The 26503-nt window shown below is 35.3% G+C and overlaps 1 protein-coding gene across 2 annotated transcripts in view; it reads right to left on the reverse strand.

Annotated features, from left to right (window-relative positions):
- Window positions 1-26503, reverse strand: part of ASG3 (SNF2 domain-containing protein / helicase domain-containing protein) — a 251288-nt gene that overhangs the window by 64382 nt on the left and 160403 nt on the right. For both annotated transcript variants that reach the window (XM_089786804.1, XM_089786805.1), the window contains exons 13-14: window positions 4899-5044; window positions 2600-2773 (exon numbers count right to left, since the gene is read on the reverse strand). In XM_089786804.1, coding sequence (XP_089642930.1) covers window positions 2600-2773; window positions 4899-5044 — 320 coding nt within the window. The remainder of the gene's footprint in view (window positions 1-2599; window positions 2774-4898; window positions 5045-26503) is intronic.

Consider the following 26503-nt stretch of genomic DNA (forward strand, 5'->3'; position numbering starts at 1 on the left):
GTTGGTTTGGGCTTTCAAAGGCAAAATGGGGAATATTTAAATATATTTAAATATTTCCTAAGTTTACATTTAAATAATTTATAAGGCTATTTCTATAGCCATTTCGGAGTAATAAAGGGAATATGGCTTCATTTGGTCAGATGTGCCCTTGTGTTATAGCTTGTTGGAAAGGTCTTGAATTATTATAAACTATTTTCACTACCTGAAGACTTTTTAGCGCTTTGAGTTATGACATTTTAATAAAGTAATGTTTTTCCTATAGCTTGGACGCCTTTAATTGGGAAAATGTTATTTTATTATAAAGTACAAAGTGTAATTCTCATTTAGGGTTCAATTTGCACTTGGGAGGAGTTATAAGGAGATGAAGACCTAATTGTTCATTATCTTTTGACATTTTGAAACTTGTGAAATTGGAAATTGCTCTAGTGGAGCGATTCAAAGGCTTAGGACGAAAACCCTAAGTCGGGAGTGTTGGGAGGCAAACTTCAACAAGGATTTGGTCATTCAATATTGGAGTTGGAAGGTATTATTCTCTATGGTAAGGATCAACATTCTACATAGCACCATTTATCAGAAGGAAACATCACATTCAGCTAGGCGGCCAACCTATTCTATCTTGGGCATTTCTTCCAGAGGCAGCTTGGGCTTGTATTGTGGGTGTCATTCGTTATTAGCAGCCACGTTTTGCAGTTTGGAGATCATACAGGGGTTTGTGACAGCGAGTTCTCCATCTTTTGTGATTGTAAAACCCTTCTACAACCAGCATCAAGTTCATTGTAGAAAGCAGCAAATCTATTTGATATATTTATTTCTCTGACTGCAAAAATCTGAATATTATGCCTGGTACAATTTGAATCCTTTCCAAATTGTTAAGTGTTTTCAATATACGAATGTTGCTCATCAGTCTGAGTTCGAAGTTATTTTATATTTGTCATTTACTTGCATATATCTTCAAAAGCACCTAAAAACATGAAAAGGAGAAAAAACCAAAAAGAATTCAGAATTCTATAAAGTCCATTTAGAGGTACAAAATTATGGTCAAAGTCTAAACAAAGATCAATTTCCAAGGTCACCGGGATTGGAGATCTTTCATAGGCACTAAAGGAGAAGAAACCTTCACTGAATATACTTAGCTTCAGGAGTACTAGGATGTGTTCCCTGAACAATTATTAGGCTTCCAACAAAGAGAGTGTTTGATTTCTCTATTGGCTTGGTGCCAAGAGCCGAACTGATATCCAAAGCCCCCTATAGGATGTCCACAATTGAGTCAATGCCATTAAAAGAACAGTTGCAACCTCACAAGAATTGCTAAAAAAAGGGTAGATGCTTCTAGAAAGGAACACTAATTTAGTTTTTCACGAGATTCTGCTTTCAATCTAATGTACACTACTGATGGTCATATGTGTTAAGGATACATTCCCTTAGTTCCTTGTAACATGATGTATATTAGATATCTTGAAGAATGGTTATTAACGGGATCTATTTCTTTTATCTAAATATGTTTACAGTAATTTCTTGCAACTTGGGTAATGGTAATTGATTACAACAGCACTGGAACAATAAATTGGACTATTGACAGCTAATAACAAGAAGATAACTATTAATGATAAATATTCCTAACTCATGCACTAGGGGAGAGGACCCAATACTTGAGCGAGTTCCAATAGGTGTGATGAGAGTTGTTCATTTGATACCGAAACTCAATGATTTAATATCCATATTTACTATCTTAATGCCCAACTTTTTTTGACAATATTGTACCAATAATTGTAAGTTTAAAGTTGTTAGTAGAATAATAACTACCCATAATTGAATGAAATGTACCCTTCATTATAAAAAACAACCAATGATGTAATGCCACATCAGCTGTGCAAGTATGAGAACCCTTTTTGCATGACCATCAGTCTCACTTTTTATTTGGGCTGTTTTGGACAACTTGACAAAAAAAATGTTGATATGGCATCATAATTGATGATGTCGACTTGAAACCTTAGTTATAAGCAAACGACTTGCCATGTAAGCTGCTGTAAAAGATTGAGATTTTTTTGAAATTTCCACATAGGATTTTGATAAGCTCGAAGTTAGGTTGCTCAAGTACTGGGTCCTCTCCCCTATAGCCAATGTCTGAAATTATGAACCAACTTCCAAATAAGAAATAAATTCTCCCTGTGCTTGGAAAGAAAATGTAATTCTGCTGAATAACTAGAACTTTTTGAAACCCTGAAAAGCTCACTCGATTGACTAAAGGGGATCAGGAAGCAAGCTATTTCAAGACAATACTTTTACACTGTGGCCCTTCAATCAAATTCAATACAATTCTGAATATTTCAATGTGCCTTGTAAACCAAAGCATAAGAAGTACTACTTAATTTAATCACTTCTGCATATTTCTGATTCCTGTAAAACCAACATTAAAATGTCTTCTAGTTTAGAACATCATATAGATCCTATCCATGATAAACGAGGAAAACTATACAAGGCATCATCTGAAAGAAAATTTGTTGCAATCAATATGCATAAAAGTTCCACAAAAAAAGTAGTTGAACTAAATAAAACTAATATAACTTAAAAACAATCAAAATATATCGGCCAGTAGTACCTGAATTTTGAAATGCTGAGATGCTAGCCTTCTTTAAACAGATTTCCAAATGATCTAGAGAGATACCACTACGAGGTACTTTCCGTCTAGGATTATATGTTTGTACCACTGCCAATGCCACCCATTGTGAACCTTCATTGGGTAGGCCCTGCTCATTTTCATCTGAACATTTTCCTGACGACATGGCATGAAAAAGGACAGGTAGCATAATGAATTACAAAATCAAGCCAGAAGATACATGGATTTTCCAAATGAACATTAATTATACATAGAAATAAAGACGTAGTAATACCAGTTTTCCTTAGACAAAGAATAATATCATCCACATAAACCACACCACATACAACTATTAATTAAAACCCTGCGCTCACTGCTATTCATGCATTGGAAGACTGAACACTTTTCTCCATCTCATCCTCCTTGGCAATATGCACACACAGTGTAATATTGCAAAGAAAAGCATCTATATCCTAGACATGAGCACAAACAAGAGAACTGATAATTGATATAGAAACAACATATGTAAGTTCTTTTCGATGTGCTTTGTGCTACGGATACATATTCTTTGCAATATTAGGTTTTTGGTTGTGCGCATTGTCAGGGAGGAGGAGGTGGTGAAAAGTGTTCATTTCTCTAATGCATAGATAACAATTAACTTACACTTTTATATTTACAGTTAAATGTGGTGTGGTTTAATACTATTGTTTCGTGGATATATGACAACTGAGCTTAGCTTCTATTCATTTAATAGTACTCTTTTGTATAAGCAAAAGAATAACATCATCCCCATAAACCACACCAAACTTAACTATTGAAAAAACTAAGCTTATTTATGCATTAGAGGACTGAAACACTTCCCGCTGCCTCATCCTCCCTAGCAATATGCACACAAAGTTAAGAAACATAATATTACAAATAAAAGAATCTGTATACCTAGCCATATGCACATACAAAAGAACTATCAATTTAAAAGAAAACACCATAAAATAGCAATGTATACCAGATGTCTGAATCTCTGACAAAAAATGACTCACTAGCAAGACCAACTCTTTGATGGCTCACTAAGAAGACCAACAGTAGGCAATGAGTTCATCCTCCTAATTAGCCAATATTTTTATGACAGTTGCAAACTTTCCTTAAAGATGTTTTTAATAACTAACAAGTCTGAAACTTTGAAGGGCTTGGGCATACCTAAACCAATCGCAGCGAGGTGATGGAAGTATTTTTCTGATCAACTATTCATCACTTAAGATTGGCACAGAATTTGGTGAGAGTGTGGATACCATTTTTTGTGTTGGCGTGGCAACTGAGAATCGTTGGAACTCATTTACAAGGTCTAAATCAGCATAAAAACAGGAGTGAACTGGGACGTGACAGTCAACTTTGACCAATCTGAGATATGCAATATCAAGCAGGTTCAGTGAGAAGTTATAATTGTATCTGCCAAGATCAAATGTTTGTGTTTGTTCATCCATCTTCAGTCCATAGTTGCTGAAAACTGTATTATTATATAATGCAAACTTGTGTTATTTTGATTTGAAATGAATGGAAATATTTTTCATTTGTTCTAAGCTCTTCAAAGAATTGTCAAATAGAATCTGTTTATGAATGCATATAATATCATCCTCTATAGTACAGTTTAGCACACAGAAGATATAGTTTTTTGCTAACATTCCAAAAGCCTATTAAGGTGATATTGAATGCTATTACCATCACAAAGGAATCTGTGTACAATCAAATGCTTGTACAAACACATGGATAATAATTCACCCTAAACAGTATTCAGGGTACATAATTTTCATGCATTATATTATAAATCTCTTAGCAAGCATCTCTCTAGTTTTATGCCTTCCTCACACTCACACGCCCACGCATGTGCGCATACATATATGATTCCCTGTACATATTTAATACTATTACTATAAACAAATAATATAGTGAAAGATAATCTCTCTTTTTCTTACTCAGAAACCGTATAAATGTATGCATGTTTGTAAATATGTAAAAAAATTACATATGACTACTAGATTTGATACATACTTTATTGCAAGAGTGACGCATGTATATTCTACTAGTTATTTAGAGAGGAAGCAGGTGGAAGAAAGCTGATTCACGTGGATGATGTATTAAAAGATGATAACTGGAAAGAAAATGAGTGAATGCTAGACTTCAAATGAGCACATGCTAACAAAAGAATATATTTTCAGATTAAATTGACTATCCTATTATTACAAAAAATTGTTTCTTTGAATTAAAAACATATAAAGTTCCTGCATAGAAAATACAAGCATTCACAGACCTGAGATTGGTATGAGATGTAAATCTCCTAAATGCAAGTCTTCACATTCATGAGCTTTCCCGTAAGCATCTGGAACATTTTGAGAAAGATTAGATAATGCGTCAAACATGCCTCCGCTACCCCAATTGCCAGAATTATCAACACAACTGCAACAAAGAGGACAGCAATTATGACTTCATTACTGAGATTTTGACTCAAAATTAAAATTGTGTGCAAATTCCACCAGCTGAAAAATATGAGTGTGTTTCTTTGAAAGGCATCATTTATCACATCTCTTATTCTGTAACTAAGTAATTTCATTTTTGGACTTTTAGTACAATGGTTTCCAAAAACACCTGATTCGGATATTACATTAAATCGTCCACTGCAAATTACAATTATGAAAATAATCTCGAAAGGGATGACATCATTGAAAGAAAATTTCTTCACCAAAAATTCATTGAGGGAATTTGGTATTGATTAAATCACATATTATGATATTTGAGCAAAATCATATCGTAAAGTATGGTAGTATACTACATATGATATTTAGCTTTCAGAAAAGTAGAGGTCTGTGGCCAACTGATCCAACAGCACAGTAAGGGATCCTGGTATATTAGTGAAGTAAAATTAAATGTGCTTGGTAAAAATTTAAATATATGAAGTTATTCATTTACATTAAAACTATGTTCACAGAATAACATTTGAAATGATAAAAAGAGATGGAGATGCGAAAGGAGAAACCTGGAATTACCCTGAAAATCCCACAAGAAAAAGGGCAAGCAAAAAATATAAAATCTTAAAAAAATCAAAAGTAAACATTAGAATAGGGATTGGCAAATTTGGAATACTCACAGATTTTCTGATTAATAGTCACAGACAAACTATCAATATGGAAATACAATGATACTCATACCACGTTATAGGACAGAAAAAAACAAAAAAAAAGATTTAAAATGTTTATAAAGATTGTGTATAGATTATTTAATAGTATGTGTTTGAGATTTTTCAGTATTTTTCTTTAATTTTCAAGAAAAAAAGGCAAATACTGACAGTGGAAAGTTTGGAGGACATGGTAGTGGCATCTCCAATCTGTCCATTGAAGGGGGGGAAATGTATTTTATGTTGGAAATACATGTTTTACATTTAATTCTTCATTTTATATTTCTGATTCTTACATTTTTTTTTTGAATAGACAAACTCAAAACAAACCCAAACTAATAAAAAATTTGACCAAACCCTCAAACCTAAACTAAAACCAATAACTTTGGTAAATATCTTATCATGTGGACTTTGACAAGATCTATGTCACACAAGGTGTACATCTATTTTAAATACCAAACTATAGGAGCCTACTTGAGCTCATAGAAAACTCAAAAAGTTTGCACACCTTTTACTCTTGACCAAGTTCAAAAGGTTACTTTAATTAAGTCACAAATAATTTAATATATTACTTTCCCTTTATTAAAAAATTGGTATGAACCTAAAAAATAGGCCAAAAATTTGGTCATTTAATCTCTTTAGTGGGATCCTAAAACAACATCAAACTTCCCATTGATAACATCAAGGTAGTCAAGATACGATTGGCCAAGACAACATTGTCCTCAGCCTATTTGCTAATGGTGTAGGGAGAATATTGTAATGAGTTGACCTAAGAAGAACCATTAACCATGAACTTTCCTCCAAGGTTCCCACTTGCTTGTAAAATCATCGGCAAGTGTTGTGCTTTATGAACCATTCATTACAAAACCCCTCAATCTCATCAATAGACCTTATAAGGCACAATTTATAATGAATGGTTCACATGGCAAAACAATTTCAAACACCAACTTGGTTCTCTACATAGATACAAGATCCAAGGGCAAAGGATTAGGGCAAGGATGAATTGGCTGAAAGATGGAGATGCAGGGTCTAAATATTTCTTTAATATTATAAGGGCTAAACACAAGGCAGAGAAAATTGAGAATATTCAAGTTGAAGGTAGTATGACTAATTATCCAAAGGTTATAAAAGATGCTTTTTACAGTTTCTACTTGGATTTGTTATCCTCGGACTTTGATCAGGTTCAGCAGGATAAATTGAATGAGTGCCTGAAGATGATCCCTAAGAAGGTCTCTGGCAGGGATAGTGATAAGTTGAGTAAAAGAATCTCTCTAGAAGAGATTCAAGAAGCTATTAAGGCTTTGGCCAATGACAAAGCCCAAGGGATGGATGGACTGCCCATTGAATTCTATAAAGACAATATAGACTAGATTGGGAAAGAGCTTCTCTTGTTCTATAATGATGCTTTTGACAATGGCTCTTTGGGTAGTGATGTGAATAGAGATATTATCAAGCTGCTCCCTAAAGCAGGAGATAAATCTTTGGTCAAAAATTGGAGACCCATTGCCTTACTTAACTTATCCTATAAAATTATTGCTAAATTGTTGGCTAGAAGGATTGCAGATATCACTAAGAACATTGTTTCAGTTACTCAAACAGGGTTTATCAAAGGCAGATATATTTTGGAGAATCTCATCACCAGTTGGGAAGCCATGAACTAGACTAAGGAGAGCAGTCAAGAGGTAGCTATGTTGAAGGCCTTTTGTTTCCCATACTATTTTTGCAAATAGGTTGAGATTTTGTTCAAGGATGCTTCCACAGTTATAGAGATCAATGGGGAATTTTCCAAGCCTATTATTTTGCAGAGATCTATTAGACAAGGTTGTCCCTGTTATCTCCAAAATCTGCACCCTGAAAATTTGCTTTAAGTCCTAAAACTTGCAGCGATTTGGGAGAAACATGGGATCAGCCAAAAGTTGTGGGTAACTTATAACTTGGCTGAACCTCTGGATCCTAGGCCGGTTCCTATATGATATATCTTATACCTTACTTATACTAATGGAAATGTGAAAACTTTCAGATGGAAAAGGGTAAAAAGATGACCTAAAACACGGAAAACTTAGATTACTGCTATACTTGAGACACAATGAAAGATTTGACAAGACATTCACAAGAAACCTTATTTGAAAATCTACTAATTCACATCAATAATTTAAGAGAAGGTCTAGGAACTTGAAAATATACGAAAGGAATTTGATCACAATCGAATACATCAATAATTTAAACACAACTCAAAACCTACGAACAGCTATTTATAAAGAAGGTACAAGATAAGACATCATTCAGAAAGGCCTATAATTAAAACACAATTTGAATAACATCAATCAACTTAACGCACACAACTAAATCTGTCAACTCCAAAACTGGTTCCAATGAAAACTTTATTTTCATCAAAGGTCCTCAAACCAGTACATCTGCATAACGGATCAGAATCATTAAAAAAATACACTTAAGGATCAAATCAGATAAGCGTCCTCCCTCAAAATCTGAACCCCTTCCTCAAAAATCAGAGGAGTATATATAAACAATACAACTGCCTCAAAGCAGAAAAGCTGGGTCGAAATAATGAGTTAACTCATTATTAAAAACCACTAAAACTCCAAAATCATGCTCAAAAATACCTCAAACTGAGGTTCCATTATCCATGCATGAGAAAAACTAGAAAAAGCTCCCCAAATTGACAAAAATCGCCCCATAATACATTCTAAAATCTTCAGTCTGAACTGTGCCTCTAAAAATCAACTGCAGTTGCCCCCTTGAATTTTGGCATTTTTAAAAAAAATACCGACTTCTCTTTTACTTGTCTTAGCTCTATTATTATTATTATTATTATTTTAATTGCATGAATGTTTATTATTTTTAATAATTGATTATTAAGAATATCAATTATAAAAATAACAATTACATCTTTTAAGTGTCAATGCAATAAAAAATAATAAAATAAAGAGAAGTCTTTGATTTAAGAATTTATCCCTATTTTCTTGCATTAATTTTAAAACTTGCAATTTAAAATTTATTAGCTTTAAGTTGATAATAGAATGAATCAACTTTAAAGCATAATAAATCTTAAATATAATGCAAGAGTATAAGCAATAATATGAATCGCACATAACAAACTTATGCAAAAATATCTCCATTTCCCTCATATGTGGCCGGACCCGAAACTTTATCAAATTTGATAAAGGGATTCATAAAAAGGGAAGTCGATAAGTTTATTTGTTATCATTTGGAGTTATAAGACTTTGCTAGCGCCAAAATAGGGTTATTCTGAAACCCTAGCCGACTAGAGCTCAGATCTACGATTTCTTTTGTTGCTGGAGAAGCCATTTTTGGTGTTTGCAAAGCTCTTTGTTGGTTTTGCTTATGGCCTATCTGATTCAGCAATGTGAAAAACGTTGTTTCTTTGGCTGCTGACTGGTGTTCTGTACTTTCTTGGGCGTCATGAGTTTTTCTGATCTCGGCTTCCTCATTGCTTACCGAATTTTAAAGCTTCTTCTACTGGGCTCTACTGGACGTCTTGAGTCATATTTTGCGTGGTTGGAAATAAGACAAAAATATAACTCAGTTGCTTACTGCTGTAAGTTATCCTCCTACTTTATTTCTTTATGGAATTCGTATATATCATCGGCATGAAAAATGTGCAACACATCTGTTGGTTTTGCTTTTACTTTACATTTATAAAATCTGGGCATCATTACTGTTGTATTTAGCAGCTGATTGACTGCATTTTTAGTGGCCTGGAGGATAACTTTGATTTAGAAAAGCCATAAAACCTGGGCATCATCACTGTTTCAGACTTTTGTGATTTTTTTTTTTTAGCTGTTGGGAACTCATATCTGATATGTATGTTACCCTTCTCAGAAATTTGTAAGAACTGATATAAACAATCATTTTGCTGAAAATGGCCATATTTCGAGACTCTTCTGTTACTAGTTCTTCGCTGGAAGTTGTTATGGCGTTATATCTATCTCTTTTCTGTTGCATATTTCCATGTCGGCCTCTTTTATTTGCAATTTTAGGCTTACTCTCCCATTTGTCTTCTTTTCTAACTGTGGTTATGAATTTTGAGAACATGAAAACCCATGAATCTAATCTGTTTGTCTTTATACTGTCAGCAACCTTGTTTGTCCATTTAAAAAACAATATCCAACTAGTACAGCTGTAACTCTTATTTCTTAACCTGTGAGTTTCTTGCATATATAAGAAAAAATGACTCCATATTTGAAGTGGTTCAAAAACAGTGTTTAGCAGTTGTCAACATCTTTGTTTGCCTTCTCAAGAAATGTGAATGTCATTACATGCACCTTCAGTTTATTAGACTATCTTATCTCTAAAAATGATTATTGCATATTGTCTGATCAAAACCTTGGCATGGCATATTAGGACAACTTCTCTTTCCAGTTTACATGTTTGGATCTGTTTGGAAATAAACTCACACACCTTTTCCCTTTTGTGGTTCCAATATTGATCTGAAATGACGCTTCTATAATGATGACTGAAGTGAGAAACAAACTGCTGATAACACCTTCATCAGTATCACTTTTGCATCCTCATATTGTTTCTTGCTATTGTATCATACTGATTATATGATGTGCTTTCCATGTTAGCTGAAAATGGTTATTTTTATTGCAATAGATAGCCTCTTACTGTAGCTTTCTTTCTTCCTATATGAGTGAAACAAAAGGTTTCAAAACTTTTGACAGTTCGTTCCTTTAATGTTTCCTTTGCTGTTATTTATATGCAAACCAATCTCGCCTGCTATACTTCTCTCCTTTTCACCAGTTTTATCAATAAAAGGTTTCAAAACAAAAATGAATTGTCCCTTTAATACTTTTGTACTTCATGATCGACCTCTCTATTTGCTGGTGTATGTCTGTATCTTATTGAGATGAATAGCGTGTAGGATGGTAAATGCGAGATTTGAGCGAGTCATAAGCATTGCTTAGATCCATTGGATCTAACCCATTCTCTTCTTTGTAAATACAGGAATTGGAAGCACGGAACGGGCGATGTCTAGAGCAGCGAGAGGATGGATGCAGTTGGACGCCATATCACTAGTCATTACAGGCAATGACTGGTGCCCATGATCATTTCTCCTTTTACCCTTCAATTCAGTTATTGATTTCAGTAGGGTATAGATGTATGTCAGCATGTAGAGACTACTCTCACAGTCAGATGTGTGGGAGAAATTTACTTTCAGCATTTCATCTCTATCATGTTTTGCTTCATCATGCAAATACTGAACATTATTTCAAAATGAATAAAATACTTTTTTTTTGATGTATTTTCTAAAAATTACTTTGAAAGTAATAAACATGTATTGTACTTCATTTGAACATATGTGAAAAATGAACAACATTTTTGGCGATCTTTGCTGACTGTCTGCCTGCTAGACACTTGATCAGTTGCCTTTGACATCCATTGGGCATTAGAGTCTGAAAATATGAATTCCTTGGACCTAAACCAGACTTGACACGACCCTTAAAGTTGCTGGTATGGGCTGGGATGTATGCAAATGAGTCTAATGATAACTGACAGATTATTATTAGACTGATTTTTATGCATGATCAGATTGTAGCATCAACTTTAGAAGTTGAATTCATAGTTATCCATCTCAATCATGCATAAAAATGTGTGAATTGGATGGATGCAGGTGATTAGTATACGTGTGTGTGTGTGTATGGTTATGGCTGCCAGGTATGTATGAAAGTGGGACTGAAAATGTCATGAAAAATGCAGCCCTAGGCGTATGCATATGCATGCGTGTACTAACCTATATGTATGCATTCAATCCATGCATTAGTGTGCATGATTGAGGTGGGTGAGTATGATATGAAACAACCAAACCAGCAACTTGACATTCCTAAAACCTAAGGAACAAAAAAGGAAACTAAAACCGACATGTGCTTGGACAGCACTTAGGGAAAACTTAAACTAATATGGAGATGCATTTATTGAACGCATGAAACCTAACCTAGAAAACAAACTGAATTAAAATCATACCTCAAAGCAAGCCTTGAGGTGAATTCCGTTAACAGGAATCGGTAGAACATCTCCTTGAATAGTGGCAAGTTGGAAACCATTGTGTTCCTTGCACTCAACAATCTGAAAAGGATTTTGCCTTTTTATCAAATGTTCTCTTCACCTGTAGCTGCTGGTATTCCATTTCCTGCAGTGCCTTGCTCCTTTTCTCCTCTAACTCCATTAATTTAGCAAACCTTAGCTTAAGAGGATCCTGTTCTTCAAACAATATCAGCTGATCAGCAAGCTGTAACGCAAGAAATTCAGTAGTAACAGGTAACTTGGCCTCCTTCCTGTATACTAGAACGTAAGGAGATGTTCCAATGATTCGCTTAAGAGTAATCCTATCCAACCATAAGGCAGATTTCAACTTTGCATGCCAATCTCTCTTATTCTCCTCTAACGTTCTTTTAACAATCCTTAAAAGGTTCTTATTTGTACTTTCAGCCGAACCATTACCCTGAGGCTAATAGTTCGATCAGGTATTCAGATATATACCTTTCTTTAGCGCCCATTCAGACACTCTTGCTCCCATAAAGGCTAATGCGTTATCAGAAATGATCGAATCAGGAACACCAAACCTTGTAGTCAAATCATCATAAAAATTAAGTACAGCTGATTCATTTGCCTCTCTTAACGCTACTGCTTCAGTCCATCTTGTAAAATAATCCGTAGCTGTAAGAATCCACTTGTGACCTGAACTAGAGCTTGGATTAATTGGGCCTATGAAATCAATACCCCACTTCATGAATGGTTGCTCAACCAAAATCGGTTTCAAGGGTAAGGCTGCCAGCCTTTCCTTGCCAGCAAATAATGCACATTTTTGGCATTTTCTTGACCAACTATGGGCGTCTTTGAACAAATCAGGCCAATAGAATCCTGCCTTCAACACTTTATAAGCTGTCGTCTTTGGGGAGAAGTGACCCCCTTCATCATGAAACTGTTCCAGGATCTTGCTGGTCTGATCAGCACTTATACAACATAATAACATGCCACTATGGTCCTTTCTAAACAAAACATCATGAACCAAGACATAAGGAATTGATTGAAGTCTGAAATCCCTACGTTTCGCTCTATCCAACCTCAAAGGACACTCCCCTGTTTGCAGAAAATGTGTCATTTCAGTCAACCAGCAGTCTGATTGATTACCTTCAGCTTGATTATTATCAACCAGCAACAGATTTTGGTTGATTTCTACCTCTAGAAAGCTGTTTTCTGCCAACTGTTCGCATAACCCCTTGCCCCTAACCAGTTTGGTGATATGGATATCAACATCATACTCCATCACCTGAGTAATCCAGCCTGCTCTTTTTTCATTTAAATCTTTGCTTAACAAAAATTCCTTCACACTTGGATGAGAAATCATTAGATGAATTTTGCTGTTGGAAACCAGGGGTTTGAATTTTTTAAGACTTTTAATGACAGCAAAAACATGCTTTTCAACAAAGCTGTACCTTCGTTCGAAATCTTGCAAACCTTTGCTGAAAAACGCGACAGGTTGCTCCAAACCTTCATCATTTTTGACACCAGCATTGCTGAAATGGCGTCAAAACTGCCATAGGCATACAATATAAAATCTTTAGTAAAATCTGGATTAATCAAGGTAGGGGCAGCGGACAAGGACTCTTTAATTGCTTCAAAACAATGCTTTCCCTCTTTTGGCCAGCTGAAAACTGTATTTTTCTTTAACATTGTTGTTAAAGGCTTCAAAAGATTAGCAACATCAGGTATGAAACGTCTCACAAAATTTATCCTACCAAGAAAACTTTGTAAACCCTTCTTGTGGCTGGGTAGTGGTAACTCTAAAATCGCTTGAACTCTCTCGGGATCTATAGTAGTACCATGCTCTGAAACAATATAACCGAGAAGTTTACCTTCATGAACAGCAAATACAGATTTCTTTGGATTAAGAGAAATACCGAACTCCCTGCATCTTTCTAACACTTGTCTAAGATGAAAAATGTGATCCTTAGCCTCCTTGCTGAAAACAGTAATGTCATCCAGATATACCAGCACTATCTTGTACATTAAATTTCAAAATGCCATGTCCATAGCCTTTTGAAACGTAGCTCCAGCATTCGCTAGCCCAAAAGGCATACTTCTGTAAGCCATGGTTCCCCATTTAGTGGTGAATACTGTCTTGAACTGATCTTCATCTTTTACCAGCACTTGATTATAACCAGAATAACCATCTAACAAAGAAAACCTTTCAGAACCTGAAACATATTGTAAAATCTGTTCCATAGATGGTAAGGGATGCCTGTCTTTTAATGAAGCCCTGTTTAAGTCTCTGAAATCTATGCATAAACGTATTTCTCCATTTTTCTTTCTTACAGGTACTAAATTAGAGACCCAAGAAGTATGTTTGATAGGAAAGACAATCCCTCCTTCTAGAAGTTCGTTTAACTCTTTCAGCATTAGAGGTTCTAGTTTAGGATTGACAGGTCTCTGTTTTTGCCTTATAGGTTTGGTGTTAGGCTCAAGCTCAATAGTATGTTGGGTTAACTTAGGGTCAAAGCCTTTTAGATCAGAATAATCCCATGCAAAAACATCATTAAACTCCTGAAACAATTCAATAAACAACTGTTTTTCTTGTGGTGAGTTTATCTTACCAACTTTCAGCCTTTTTCCTTCAGAAATTTCCAGCTCCTCATAATGCTCTTCTTTCACCAGCAAACTAGTTTTATCCTTTTTCACCTGATCATCTGGATCAAAGATAGTTTCTAAAGTGACCAAACCTTTAGGCAACTTGTTTGTTTTCAGTTGAATAATCTGATCACTGTATTGTTGACTGAATCTACCCTGATTAGCAAATGAAAACACATCTTCTTGCAACAAAAAACTTAAAATCTGTTCATCTAAATCAAAAACCTGCCAATTTATGTTGTTATTCTGGTATTGAAGGTCTAACCACCACCTTAACATGATGCTGGTCGCTCTTTTTTGAGATATTTTCGACAATATCAAACTGTGCGCCTACTGTTGCCAGCCTATCAGCAAACTGATTCTTTACTCTAGGTATAGATATTATATTGAAAGCTTCAAATTCTTCTATAATATCCCATACTCTGTTCTTGTACAGCTTTAAAGTATCATTCTTGACAGAAATCAAACTTCTAACCTGGTTTACAACAAGTTCGCTGTCCCCAAAAACTTGCAAGCAAGTTATGTTTCTCTTTCTTGCCCATTCCAAACCTTGTACCAGTCCTTCATATTCAGCCACATTGTTAGAACATGCAAATGAAAAACGAAAAGCAGCAAAATACTTATCCTCCTGAGGTGACACCAGCATTACTCCCCCTCCAGCACCATTCTTGCTTCGTGAGCCATCAAAATACATCTTCCATACCTGATTTTCTTGTTCGCTGATCTGATTTGTATCTTTGATCAGATTTGGAATTTCTGAACTTTGATCTAAAATCATATAATTTCCAAAGCCAGCATCGTGAGCAATGCTGTTTTGACTGTTAGAAACATTTTCAGCAGCCCATTCATCAAGCAAGATATCCGGGATACCAGCAAGAGGTGTGCTAGAATCTACCACCTCAGGCTCATCAGTATCAAGTGACATTAGATTTGCATTTATAGCAGCAGAAACGTAAGGCTCTATATGGTCTTTTGCTAACTTTTCGGATTTAATGGTGATCTTTGTACCATATCTGGACCTAAAGAGCATATGAGACCAATCTGATGAAAAATAGCCACCTATCTTTGCAGTGAAATCTCTAGATAAGCATAATGCAAAAAATGGCAGAAGATCTATGACATAAACATCCTGAGGTATTGAAAAATTTGGGCAAGCATGCAAGATAAGATTAGCATCCTTAATGACACCTATTGTGTTAACAACTGACCCATCCAATTGCACCACACCTTTCTTGAGAGGTTGATATTTCAGTCCTAGCTGATCTGCTACCTTTTTTGGCATAACTGAACTTGTGGCTCCACTATCAATCATGCAATTGTGAACCAGATTATTGCCTATGATCAAAAAGACATAGAAAGGGGGAGGTTTGACAGCTGGAACTGTTATTTTGTTGTTACCTTCTTCATTATTCGCAAATACAGCACTTGGCATATTTTCACCAGCACTACCTCTTTTTGATAATTCAAATTGCAACATATCAACTTGACCAGGTATTGTCAAAGAATCCCACATACTGATAGATAAATCCATTTTTTTCATATTTTCAACAACATTAAAAGGAATTGATGCATGTACCTTAGGCTGCAATTTTGTAACAGCAGGTTGTGCTTGTTGTCCTATGTTGGCATGTGGATTAGTTGGCTTATCTGATTCTGCAGTGGCTGTATTACTAATATTGCTGTTATTACTGTTTTTCTGGTCCTCTAAAGCCCTTTTTTTATTCCTGGAATAAACAGCAATATTAGGATCAGTGTTATTTATACCACAAAATTCATCTACCTGACAATTTAGGAATGAAGAATCTGCAGGGGGTACATCTTGCTGTTGTTCCATTTCAGCCTCCGGCGCCTGCTGCATATATGTAGCGTTTTGTACCATCAAAGCTTGTTGAATGACGCCATTTGAACAAGTAGCTTGACTATGAGGTTGATTACACGAAAAACACCACTCATATTCAGCAGCCATATTATTTTGCATTGGTACAGGTACTATATCTCTTACCGGATTTGCAGCATTTAAGGGTGCTGGATTATAAGGCTTATATGGTCTCTGATTTATGCTTTGTTTATTTCCAGCATTGTACCCTTGAAAATTTTGCCTATTTTGAAGTTGCCCTTGGTTTTGTGGTTGGTATCCTTGATTATTCTACTGCTGGTAACCTTGATTTTGCTGCTGGTAACCTTGATTTGCAGCGAAATTTTGAGATTGAAAAGATTGCCTTGGTTGAAACTGCTGCTTTTTGAGGTTAACCAATTCATTTCCAAAAGTTTGCATTAAGCTTTCAATCTTTTGTTGACCTTGCTTAATCTCTTGCAGCTCCTGAGAAGGTCCTGCAACAGCTATCTCTTGGCTAGAAACCACTGGTAATGGGCTGAAAGGTGGTATTTGCAAAGGTATATTCGGCTGTATATTTGGAAAAATAGGCAAAGGAGGTCTAGGAGCAATTTTGCCTGCCTGTATGAGGCTATTTTCTGCCCTTACTGATAGAGCAACAGCTTGTGGCAGCGTATTACCTCCCATAGACTGAATCATGACAGAAATGTCGTTGTTCAAACTCTTAAGATAGTATAAAAATGCATGATCAGCACTTGGTCTAACAGCAGCAGGTATCCTATTCCATGTCCTTTGAAAACGTGTATTGAAATCAGTCATTTGTTCTTGTGGAGCCCTTTTTATGGTTGTTAGCTGTTCTACCAATGACAAATGATCAGATTTGTCTTCAAAAAATTTGGTGAATGCATCATCCAATTCATCCCATGTGCCTATCGAAGCCACTGGTAAACTTTTGAACCATTCCAACGCTTTCCCCTTGAATGAAGCTGCCAATAACCTGATTGCAACATTTTCTTACATCACATGATGAACGTTGCATAAAGTTGCTATATCCCTAACATGCTCAAAAGCTGTAGTTTGGCTTTCTCCAGTAAAATATGGCACTCCTTTCAAAGCTGCTAAAGGGATGTCATTATGCTGCTGGAGATTCAAAGGACTTCCTTGATCAAAAGGAACAAAACCAAAATTTCTTGGCTGAGCCATTACTGGTAGCTGATAACTGTTGTTGATGTATTAATGATACCGCTGGTCCAGGAAATAAATTTGCAGCACAACTCGAGCTTGCTGTTGTATCTGCAAAAAATGTAGAAAATTTTGATTCCAAAGGCTCAGTTCTCCAATTCGGACTTACTGAAAACGTGCTACGAGTTTTTCTTTGATAAACTCGAGTACCTTGTGCTGATTTTTTATTTCTCTTTGTTGGCTTTGTCCTAGCAAGGATTCTCCCACGTCTTTTAGGTGTTTCAAGCTGTAAATATTCAAATGTATTTGAACTTCTGGTTTGTACTTTTCTCATTAACACTGATCTGTACCTTTCTTCCCCACAGAGTCGCCAGATATGCAGAAAAAATTATAACTCTGCTGTTTGCACATCAAAAACAGTAGCAACTTCCTTAAAAAATAAGGCAAGGGTACCATCGGGCATGCCAAAAACTGTTATCTCCAAAATCTGCACCCTGAAAATTTGCTTTAAGTCCTAAAACTTGCAGCGATTTTGGAGAAACATGAGATCAGCCAACAGTTGTGGGTAACTTATAACTTGGCTGAACCTCCAGATCCTAGACTGGTTCCTGTATGATATATCTTATACCTTACTTATACTAATGGAAATGTGAAAACTTTCAGATGGAAAAGGGTAAAAAGATGACCTAAAACACGGAAAACTTAAAGATGTAAGGTGATACACCAAAATTGATAACACAGATTACTGCTATACTTGAGACACAATGAAAGATTTGACAAGACATTCACAAGAAACCTTATTTGAAAATCTGCTAATTCACATCAATAATTTAAGAGAAGGTCTAGGAACTTGAAAATATACGAAAAGAATTTGATCACAATCAAATACATCAATAATTTAAACACAACTCAAAACCTACGAACAGCTATTTATAAAGAAGGTACAAGATAAGACATCACTCAGAAAGGCCTATAATTAAAACACAATTTGAATAACATCAATCACCTTAACGCAAACAACTAAATCTGTCAACTCCAAAACTGGTTCCAATGAAAACTTTATTTTCATCAAAGGTCCTCAAACCAGTACATCTGCATAACGGATCAGAATCATTAAAAAAATACACTTAAGGATCAAATCACATAAGCGTCCTCCCTCAAAATCTGAACCCCTTCCTCAAAAATCAAAGGAGTATATATAAACAATACAACTGCCTCAAAGCAGAAAAGCTGGGTCGAAATAATGAGTTAACTCATTATTAAAAACCACTAAAACTCCAAAATCATGCTCAAAAATACCTCAAACTGAGGTTCCATTATCCATGCATGAGAAAAACTAGAAAAAGCTCCCCAAATTGACAAAAATCACCCCATAATACATTCTAAAATCTTCAGTCTGAACTGTGCCTCTAAAAATCAACTGCCGTTGCCCCCTTGAATTTTGGCATTTTTAAAAAAAATACCGACTTCTCTTTTACTTGTCTTAGCTCTATTATTATTATTATTATTTTAATTGCATGAATGTTTATTATTTTTAATAATTGATTATTAAGAATATCAATTATAAAAATAATAATTACATCTTTTAAGTGTCAATGCAATAAAAAATAATAAAATAAAGAGAAGTCTTTGATTTAAGAATTTATCCCTATTTTCTTGCATTAATTTTAAAACTTGCAATTTAAAATTTATTAGCTTTAAGTTGATAATAGAATGAATCAACTTTAAAGCATAATAAATCTTAAATATAATGCAAGAGTATAAGCAATAATATGAATCGCATATAACAAACTTATGCAAAAATATCTCCATTTCCCTCATATGTGGCCGGACCCGAAACTTTATCAAATTTGATAAAGGGATTCATAAAAAGGGAAGTCGATAAGTTTATTTGTTATCATTTGGAGTTATAAGACTTTGCTAGCGCCAAAATAGGGTTATTCTGAAACCCTAGCCGACTAGAGCTCAAATCTGCGATTTCTTTTGTTGCTGGAGAAGCCATTTTTGGTGTTTGCAAAGCTCTTTGCTGGTTTTGCTTATGGCCTATCTGATTCAGCAATGTGAAAAACGTTGTTTCTTTGGCTGCCGACTGGTGTTTTGTAGTTTCTTGGGCGTCATGAGTTTTTCTGATCTCGGCTTCCTCATTGCTTACCGGATTTTAAAGCTTCTTCTACTGGGCTCTACTGGACGTATTGAGTCATATTTTGCGTGGTTGGAAATAAGACAAAAATATAACTCAGTTGCTTACTGCTGTAAGTTATCCTCCTACTTTATTTGTTTATGGAATTCGTATATATCATGGGCATGAAAAATATGTAACACATCTGTTGGTTTTGCTTTTACTTTACATTTATAAAATCTGGGCATCATTACTGTTGTATTTAGCAGCTGATTGACTGCATTTTTAGTGGCCTGGAGGATAACTTTGATTTAGAAAAGCCATAAAACCTGGGCATCATCACTATTTCAGACTTTTGTGATTTTTTTTTTTTTTGCTGCTGGGAACTCATATCTGATATGTATGTTACCCTTCTCAGAAATTTGTAAGAACTGATATAAACAATCATTTTGCTGAAAATGGCCATATTTCGAGACTCTTCTGTTACTAGTTCTTCGCTAGAAGTTGTTATGGCGTCATATCTATCTCTTATCTGTTGCATATTTCCATGTTGGCCTCTTTTATTTGCAATTTTAGGCTTACTCTCCCATTTGTCTTCTTTTCTAACTGTGGTTATGAATTTTGAGAACATGAAAACCCATGAATCTAATCTGTTTGTCTTTATACTGTCAGCAACCTTGTTTGTCCATTTAAAAAACAATACTCCAACTAGTACAGCTGTAACTCTTATTTCTTAACCTGTGAGTTTCTTGCATATATAAGAAAAAATGACTCCATATTTGAAGTGGTTCAGAAACAGTGTTCAGCAGTTGTCAACATCTTTGTTTGCCTTCTCAAGAAATGTGAATGTCATTACATGCACCTTCAGTTTATTAGACTGTCTTATCTCTAAAAATGATTATTGCATATTGTCTGATCAAAACCTTGGCATGGCATATTAGGACAACTTCTCTCTCCAGTTTACATGTTTGGATCTGTTTGGAAATAAACTCACACACCTTTTCCCTTTTGTGGTTTCAATATTGATATGAAATGACGCTTCTATAATGATGACTGAAGTGAGAAACAAACTGCTGATAACACCTTCACCAGTATCACTTCTGCATCCTCATATCATTTCTTGCTATTGTATCATACTGATTATATGCTGTACTTTCCATGTTAGCTGAAAATGGTTATTTTTATTGCAATAGATAGCCTCTTGCTGTAGCTTTCATTCTTGCTATATGAGTGAAACAAAAGGTTTCAAAACTTTTGACAGTTCGTTCCTTTAATGTTTCCTTTGCTGTTATTTATACGCAAACCAATCTCACCTGCTATACTTCTCTCCTTTTCACCAGTTTTATCAATAAAAGGTTTCAAAACAAAAATTAATTGTCCCTTTAATACTTTTGTACTTCATGATCGACCTCTCTATTTGCTGGTGTATGTCTGTATCTTATTGAGATGAATAGCATGTAGGATGGTAAATGCGAGATTTGAGTGAGTCATCAGCATTGCTTAGATCCATTGGATCTAACCCATTCTCTTCTTTGTAAATACAGGAATTGGAAGCACGGAACTGGCGATGTTTGGAGCAGCGAGAGGATGGATGCAGTTGGAGGCCATATCACTAGTCATTACAGGCAATGACTGGTGCCCATGATCATTTCTCCTTTTACCCTTCTATTCAGTTATTGATTTCAGTAGGGTATAGATGTATGTCAGCATGTAGAGACTACTCTCACAATCAGATGTGTGGGAGAAATTTACTTTCAGCATTTAATCTCTATCATGTTTTGCTTCATCATGCAAATACTGAACATTATTTCAAAATGAATAAAATACTTTTTTTTGACGTATTTTCTGAAAATTACTTTGAAAGTAATAAACATGTATTGTGCTTCATTTGAACATATGTGAAAAATGAACAACAGTCCGATAGGACCCTCCTTATTTGTGATTGCTGCTAATGCTCTGTTCTATGTTCTGAGGGATGTTTCTTTAGGGCACCCTATTAAGGGCATCACCCTTCCTAATGAAGAGGAATTGATTAATGCCCAGTTTGCAGATGATATTGCTCTATTCTTGGAGCTCTCTAAAGATAATTTTGAAGTGGCTATGTACAGACTTTATTTCTTTTGCTCTGTATCTGGAGCCAAGGTAGCCCCTAATAAATTTGTTGTTATGGGATGGGAGGATGCCCCTCCCAGCTGATTATCTAAGTTGGGTTGGTGTTGGTCTGGCCCCAAAGTTATTAACAGGTACCTGGGTATTCCTTTCTCCTTGGATCCTTCTTTTGCAGATATGTGGGATTGGATGTTTAATAAGATTAATGGTAAACACCTGAAGTGACAGACCCATTCCCTTTCTTTGACAAGAAGGGTTCAGGTAGTTCAGAAGATGCTTTCCTCTCACCATATCTTTTTTGCTTCAACATGGTTGTTTACTAAGACCCAGTTCGGGATGCTTGAAAAGATTCTTAGAGACTTCTTATGGTCGGATGGTTTAGGGTCCAAAAAGAGACATTGTGTGAAGTGGGAGTGGTGTTGTCTGCCCAAGCAATTGGAGGGGTTAGTGATCAAGGACATTAAGGCCCAAGGTATTGCTCTAGCAGCCAAATGGATTTTCAAAGCTTTTTGGGGTAATGAACCTTGGAAGGTTCTGGTGAGAAATAATATTGAAAGGTCAGTTATTAAAAAAGGTAAGCAGTGGGATAATATTCCTTTTTGGAACATTATTATGGGTGACTTCAAGATGAAAGTATTCGGATCTAAGGCATTCTCCTCTCTGTGGTTTGCATGGACACAAGTGAGGGAGCTTCTATCTTGTAGGAATGCCACTGGGGGTCCTCCTAAGTTATTGTTACTGACAGATCAATCTGGTGGGGACTATATTTGAATAACAAACCTCTGGCTCTTACTCAGAGTTGTTCTCTAAAAAATGGAATGAAAAAGGTATTTCGCTTATCAAAGATTTGATGGTAAATGACAATTTTGGGTCATGGGATGAGATCTCTAAGAAGTTTGATATTCCTAAAATTCAAAGGAAGACATATACTCTTCTGGAGAAAGTTTTATGAATAGAGAAAGATGGGAAATTTATAGACAACAAATCTTTTATCAGAAATTTCAAATGGAATGATGGCACTAACATTGGTAATACTTTTGTTTAACAAATTTATGATATGTTTAAAAAGGATCAATCTGTGTTACAGCGTATAGTTGATTGTTGGGGTCTTAGCTGTCCTTTCTCAAACTGGCATTTTTTCTTTGATTATTTTTAGAAGGGTCCTTGTGAACCTAAGGTTATCCATTTTAGATGGTTGTTGTTGCTTAAGAAGCTTGCTATAGGGCCAGTGTTGTCTTCCATCAATGTTGAGCCTATGATTTGCAATCTCTGTAATAAGCCTGAGAGTTTTGAACATGTCTTCTTTGAGTGTATATTTGCTTCTAAAATTTGGGTCATTTTTTTTGGATTTCCTGTTGTTGGGAATAAGAAGGATAGTTTTTCTTGGTGTGAACTCTTGACTAGTTATGTGAAAACCTTTGACCTTTTTCTTAATAGATTTTGGTTTGCTCTGACTGGTGAAGTGCTATGGCTTCTTTGGAAGGAAAGGAACAAGGAGATTTTTCAAAACGTGAGAAGGGCGCCTACTGAGTTTAATCTTAAACTCACACATTTTTATATTATGTCACAAGTTTCTATTTCATTGGAGATTTCAAAGCCCAGATTCATAAAGTCGGTACATGAAGCGATACTGTTAATCTACAAAGATGAAAGCAAAGCGGCCCAATACATTGATAAGTATCAAAGTTTTCTTACCCAGGCAGATATTGAAGAACTGAGCAAACTTATGAAGAAGTGGCATCTGGGCACCGATAAAGGGATCGTCCCATGCGATGGAACTAATACAGTTCATTGTTATGAGGCTGATCAGCATGATCATTGGTCTTAGGCTGTTTAACTTTGCAGTCCATGTTTTGTATTTAAGTATTAAGCGGTATATACTTTGTTGGTGTTTGGGTGTCCATATTAGTTGATAAATTTTTGGTTACTCCTCCCTCCATTTTGTATAGGTATTGAGGGTTGGATGTAGTTTTGAATCTCTGGTTGCATTGGCTACTGGTTGAACTTTTTTAATATAAAACAATTGCCTGAAGTCTTGCAAATGGCATTGCAAGAAAAGTGGGCTTACCCTTAGAGAATAATTTGTAGTTATGCGTGCTTGAACTAGAGTACTATCGAGATTGGTGACCTCTGAGGAAGTGGTGCTTCACCTCTATGAGCATCGCCTAGATGCAGTAAGTGCTAAGTGTTCCATTCATTCTCATGAGATGTGATCTTCTGAACCACTACTCATAAAACATGGGTAATTGAGTTTGCACAAACACTACACAATTTAATCCTGATAGCAATATCACAATTTGAGTTGCCATGGATAATATCACTAACGTATCTTTTTGCTTTATTTTAGTGCTTTTGAAGACACAAAGAAACCTTGAGTAGAGTTGATAGAATAACTCAAGAAGGCTTCAAAATTATCCTATTACTTTCAAGCCCAAGAAAATTATCAAGATTGGTAATGGCAATACTAACTCATGTAATAAAATTTATTAAAAAAATGACTAGTTATTGCATTTGGATTCGTTTCAACTCTAGGATGTTATATCTAGCAAAACTAACCTACAATTTCTGGTGAATTCAAGTGTCATTGTGTGATGAGACCTACTGGCTCAACCTCTATCCAACGAACACCTCTCTAGTCTTCATTTAGGAAGAGTTTCTATTCTTTGTGTTGTTTTGAAATTATATATATATATATATACAACACATGAAATGAAAATTGGAACTTGCAATTCACCAATGACGCTGCTTATTTCATTTATTGTCCCAAAAAAGGCATAAAATTTACAAATGAAATATAAAAATGGTAATTGCAGCTACTGTAAGAAACTATAATGAGCACCCTGGAAATGCCCAAAAATTGAACCAACTGCTGAAATAATAATAGTTCTCAAGATGATAAAATCAAATACAAAGTAATGTATTCCAAAGGCCAAACCCCAAGGGAATGACATCTAGAATGTTACAAGAGAGGATGAACGTCCTCTAATGCCAAGAAAAGATATATGAGTGACACATCCAAGTTCTTATCAAATGTCATTCACAAAAATCCCCTGCTAAACAATGAGACTCTCACCCCTATTTATCCTCTTCCTTCACCCTTCTAGAAGGAACTAAAACATTAATTAATTGCAAATACTAGAAGCTTCCCCCTTCCAATAATGAATGCACTCTCTAAAAACTCCTCCCTTGCAATACAATAATTAATTGTGCTTCTAAAAAATTAAATTACTAGAGGCTTCCACCTTTCCAAGAATTAATACACTCTAGAAGCTTCTCCCTTGTAATACAATAATTAATTTAATTAATTAAATATAAAGTCACCTTTTAATTTTTAATTTTAATTTATTTAATGACTTTATAATAAATTAATTTAACTGCTAAAGTGGGGATATTACAGAAACCAAAAGCCAGAAGTAGCCTTTGGGGATTGCCCGTGTGCTTTAAAAATCACCATACTGTGCTGAGAGTGTGCTTAGGGCCTAATTAGAAGGTAAAAATGCTTAAGTGTTGTTTGATCAAACTTGGGAGCCAATCACCATGCATAGGAGTCTCACATGGGCTTTGTCTAGAAATTGGTTATTTGGTGGCTGCCTTTAACAACCTCTACATTTATCCTCTAATCTAAATTCAAATAACTCTCTAACTATGAAACTAAACCACAATCATGGCTCCTGAATGAAGTCATTGTGGTATGCAAATTCAATGGATCTTTCACCATTTCAAATTGCCGAAAACATTGAAGAATTGTCACCCTCCAATGCAAATGAATTGCAGAAACCCTAGTCTCTTCATAATTCCCAAGAAAAATCTAAAACCAAGTCAAAAGCTCATACCATAATATGAAATCGATTTCTTGAAGACCCTTTATATACTTTCTCTCTCTTGGTACGATTTTGGCTTTTTGCTTTCTCATTAAAATATTTTCCTTTGACACAAGGCGTCTCCCTTGGTTTATGATAATTAATGTGCCCCCTTCAAAACAAGTCATTAAATACACATTAATTACATTATTTCAATCCAATCACTTTATTTAGTTTATTATTAGAATTGGCTTTATAATTATTAATAAAGTTCACTTTATTAATATTTTAATAACATGAGCTTGTGCCATGGAATTCTAAATTACTAAGACCACTGGAGGTTAAGGAAACCACTGCATGTACTATGACCAAGTGTCTTACCAAAAATAGTAATTGTGAATATATGACTAGTATTTCTCGGAAAAATAGTCAAGCCAAAGATGCCAAATCTCAACACTTCAACATAACATGTTCATACACTCTGTTATAGATAGAAATTCTTACTTTTCGTGAAATAGAAACTTACTATAAATTGTAAGTGTGCCATATTGAACCAAAAAAGGAGCAACCGTGAACCTCTTGTCTCCAGAATGGGAATTGACCTCTTGTTTTGCCAACTAAAACCCTCTAACTATTTGACTTATAGCCTACAAGGGCTAATGATAGCCTAAGCTAAATCACAAACCAAGCTGAACTAAAATGGGAACACTACAATCCGCCCTCCCTAAAATTGCTTGTCCTCAAGTAGTCTCTCATCAGGAAGCCCATTGTACTCAGCCTAAAGAGGACTCACAAATCCACCAAGATCCCACAAGTAGACCTGTGTAATGTCCCTAGAATCACAAACCAACTCCTATAACGAAATAGAAACTTACTATAAATAGTAAATGTGCCATAATGAACCAAACGAGGAGCAATCATGAACCTCTTGTCTCCAAAATGGGAATTGATATCTTGCCTTACCAACTGAAACCCTCTAACCATCTGACTTATAGCCTAAGAGGGCCAATGATAGGCTACGCCAAATCACAAA

Source organism: Cupressus sempervirens, chromosome 6, assembly GCF_028749045.1.
Source record: "Cupressus sempervirens isolate cs-2001-9-10 chromosome 6, ASM2874904v1, whole genome shotgun sequence".
NCBI lineage: Eukaryota > Viridiplantae > Streptophyta > Pinopsida > Cupressales > Cupressaceae > Cupressus > Cupressus sempervirens.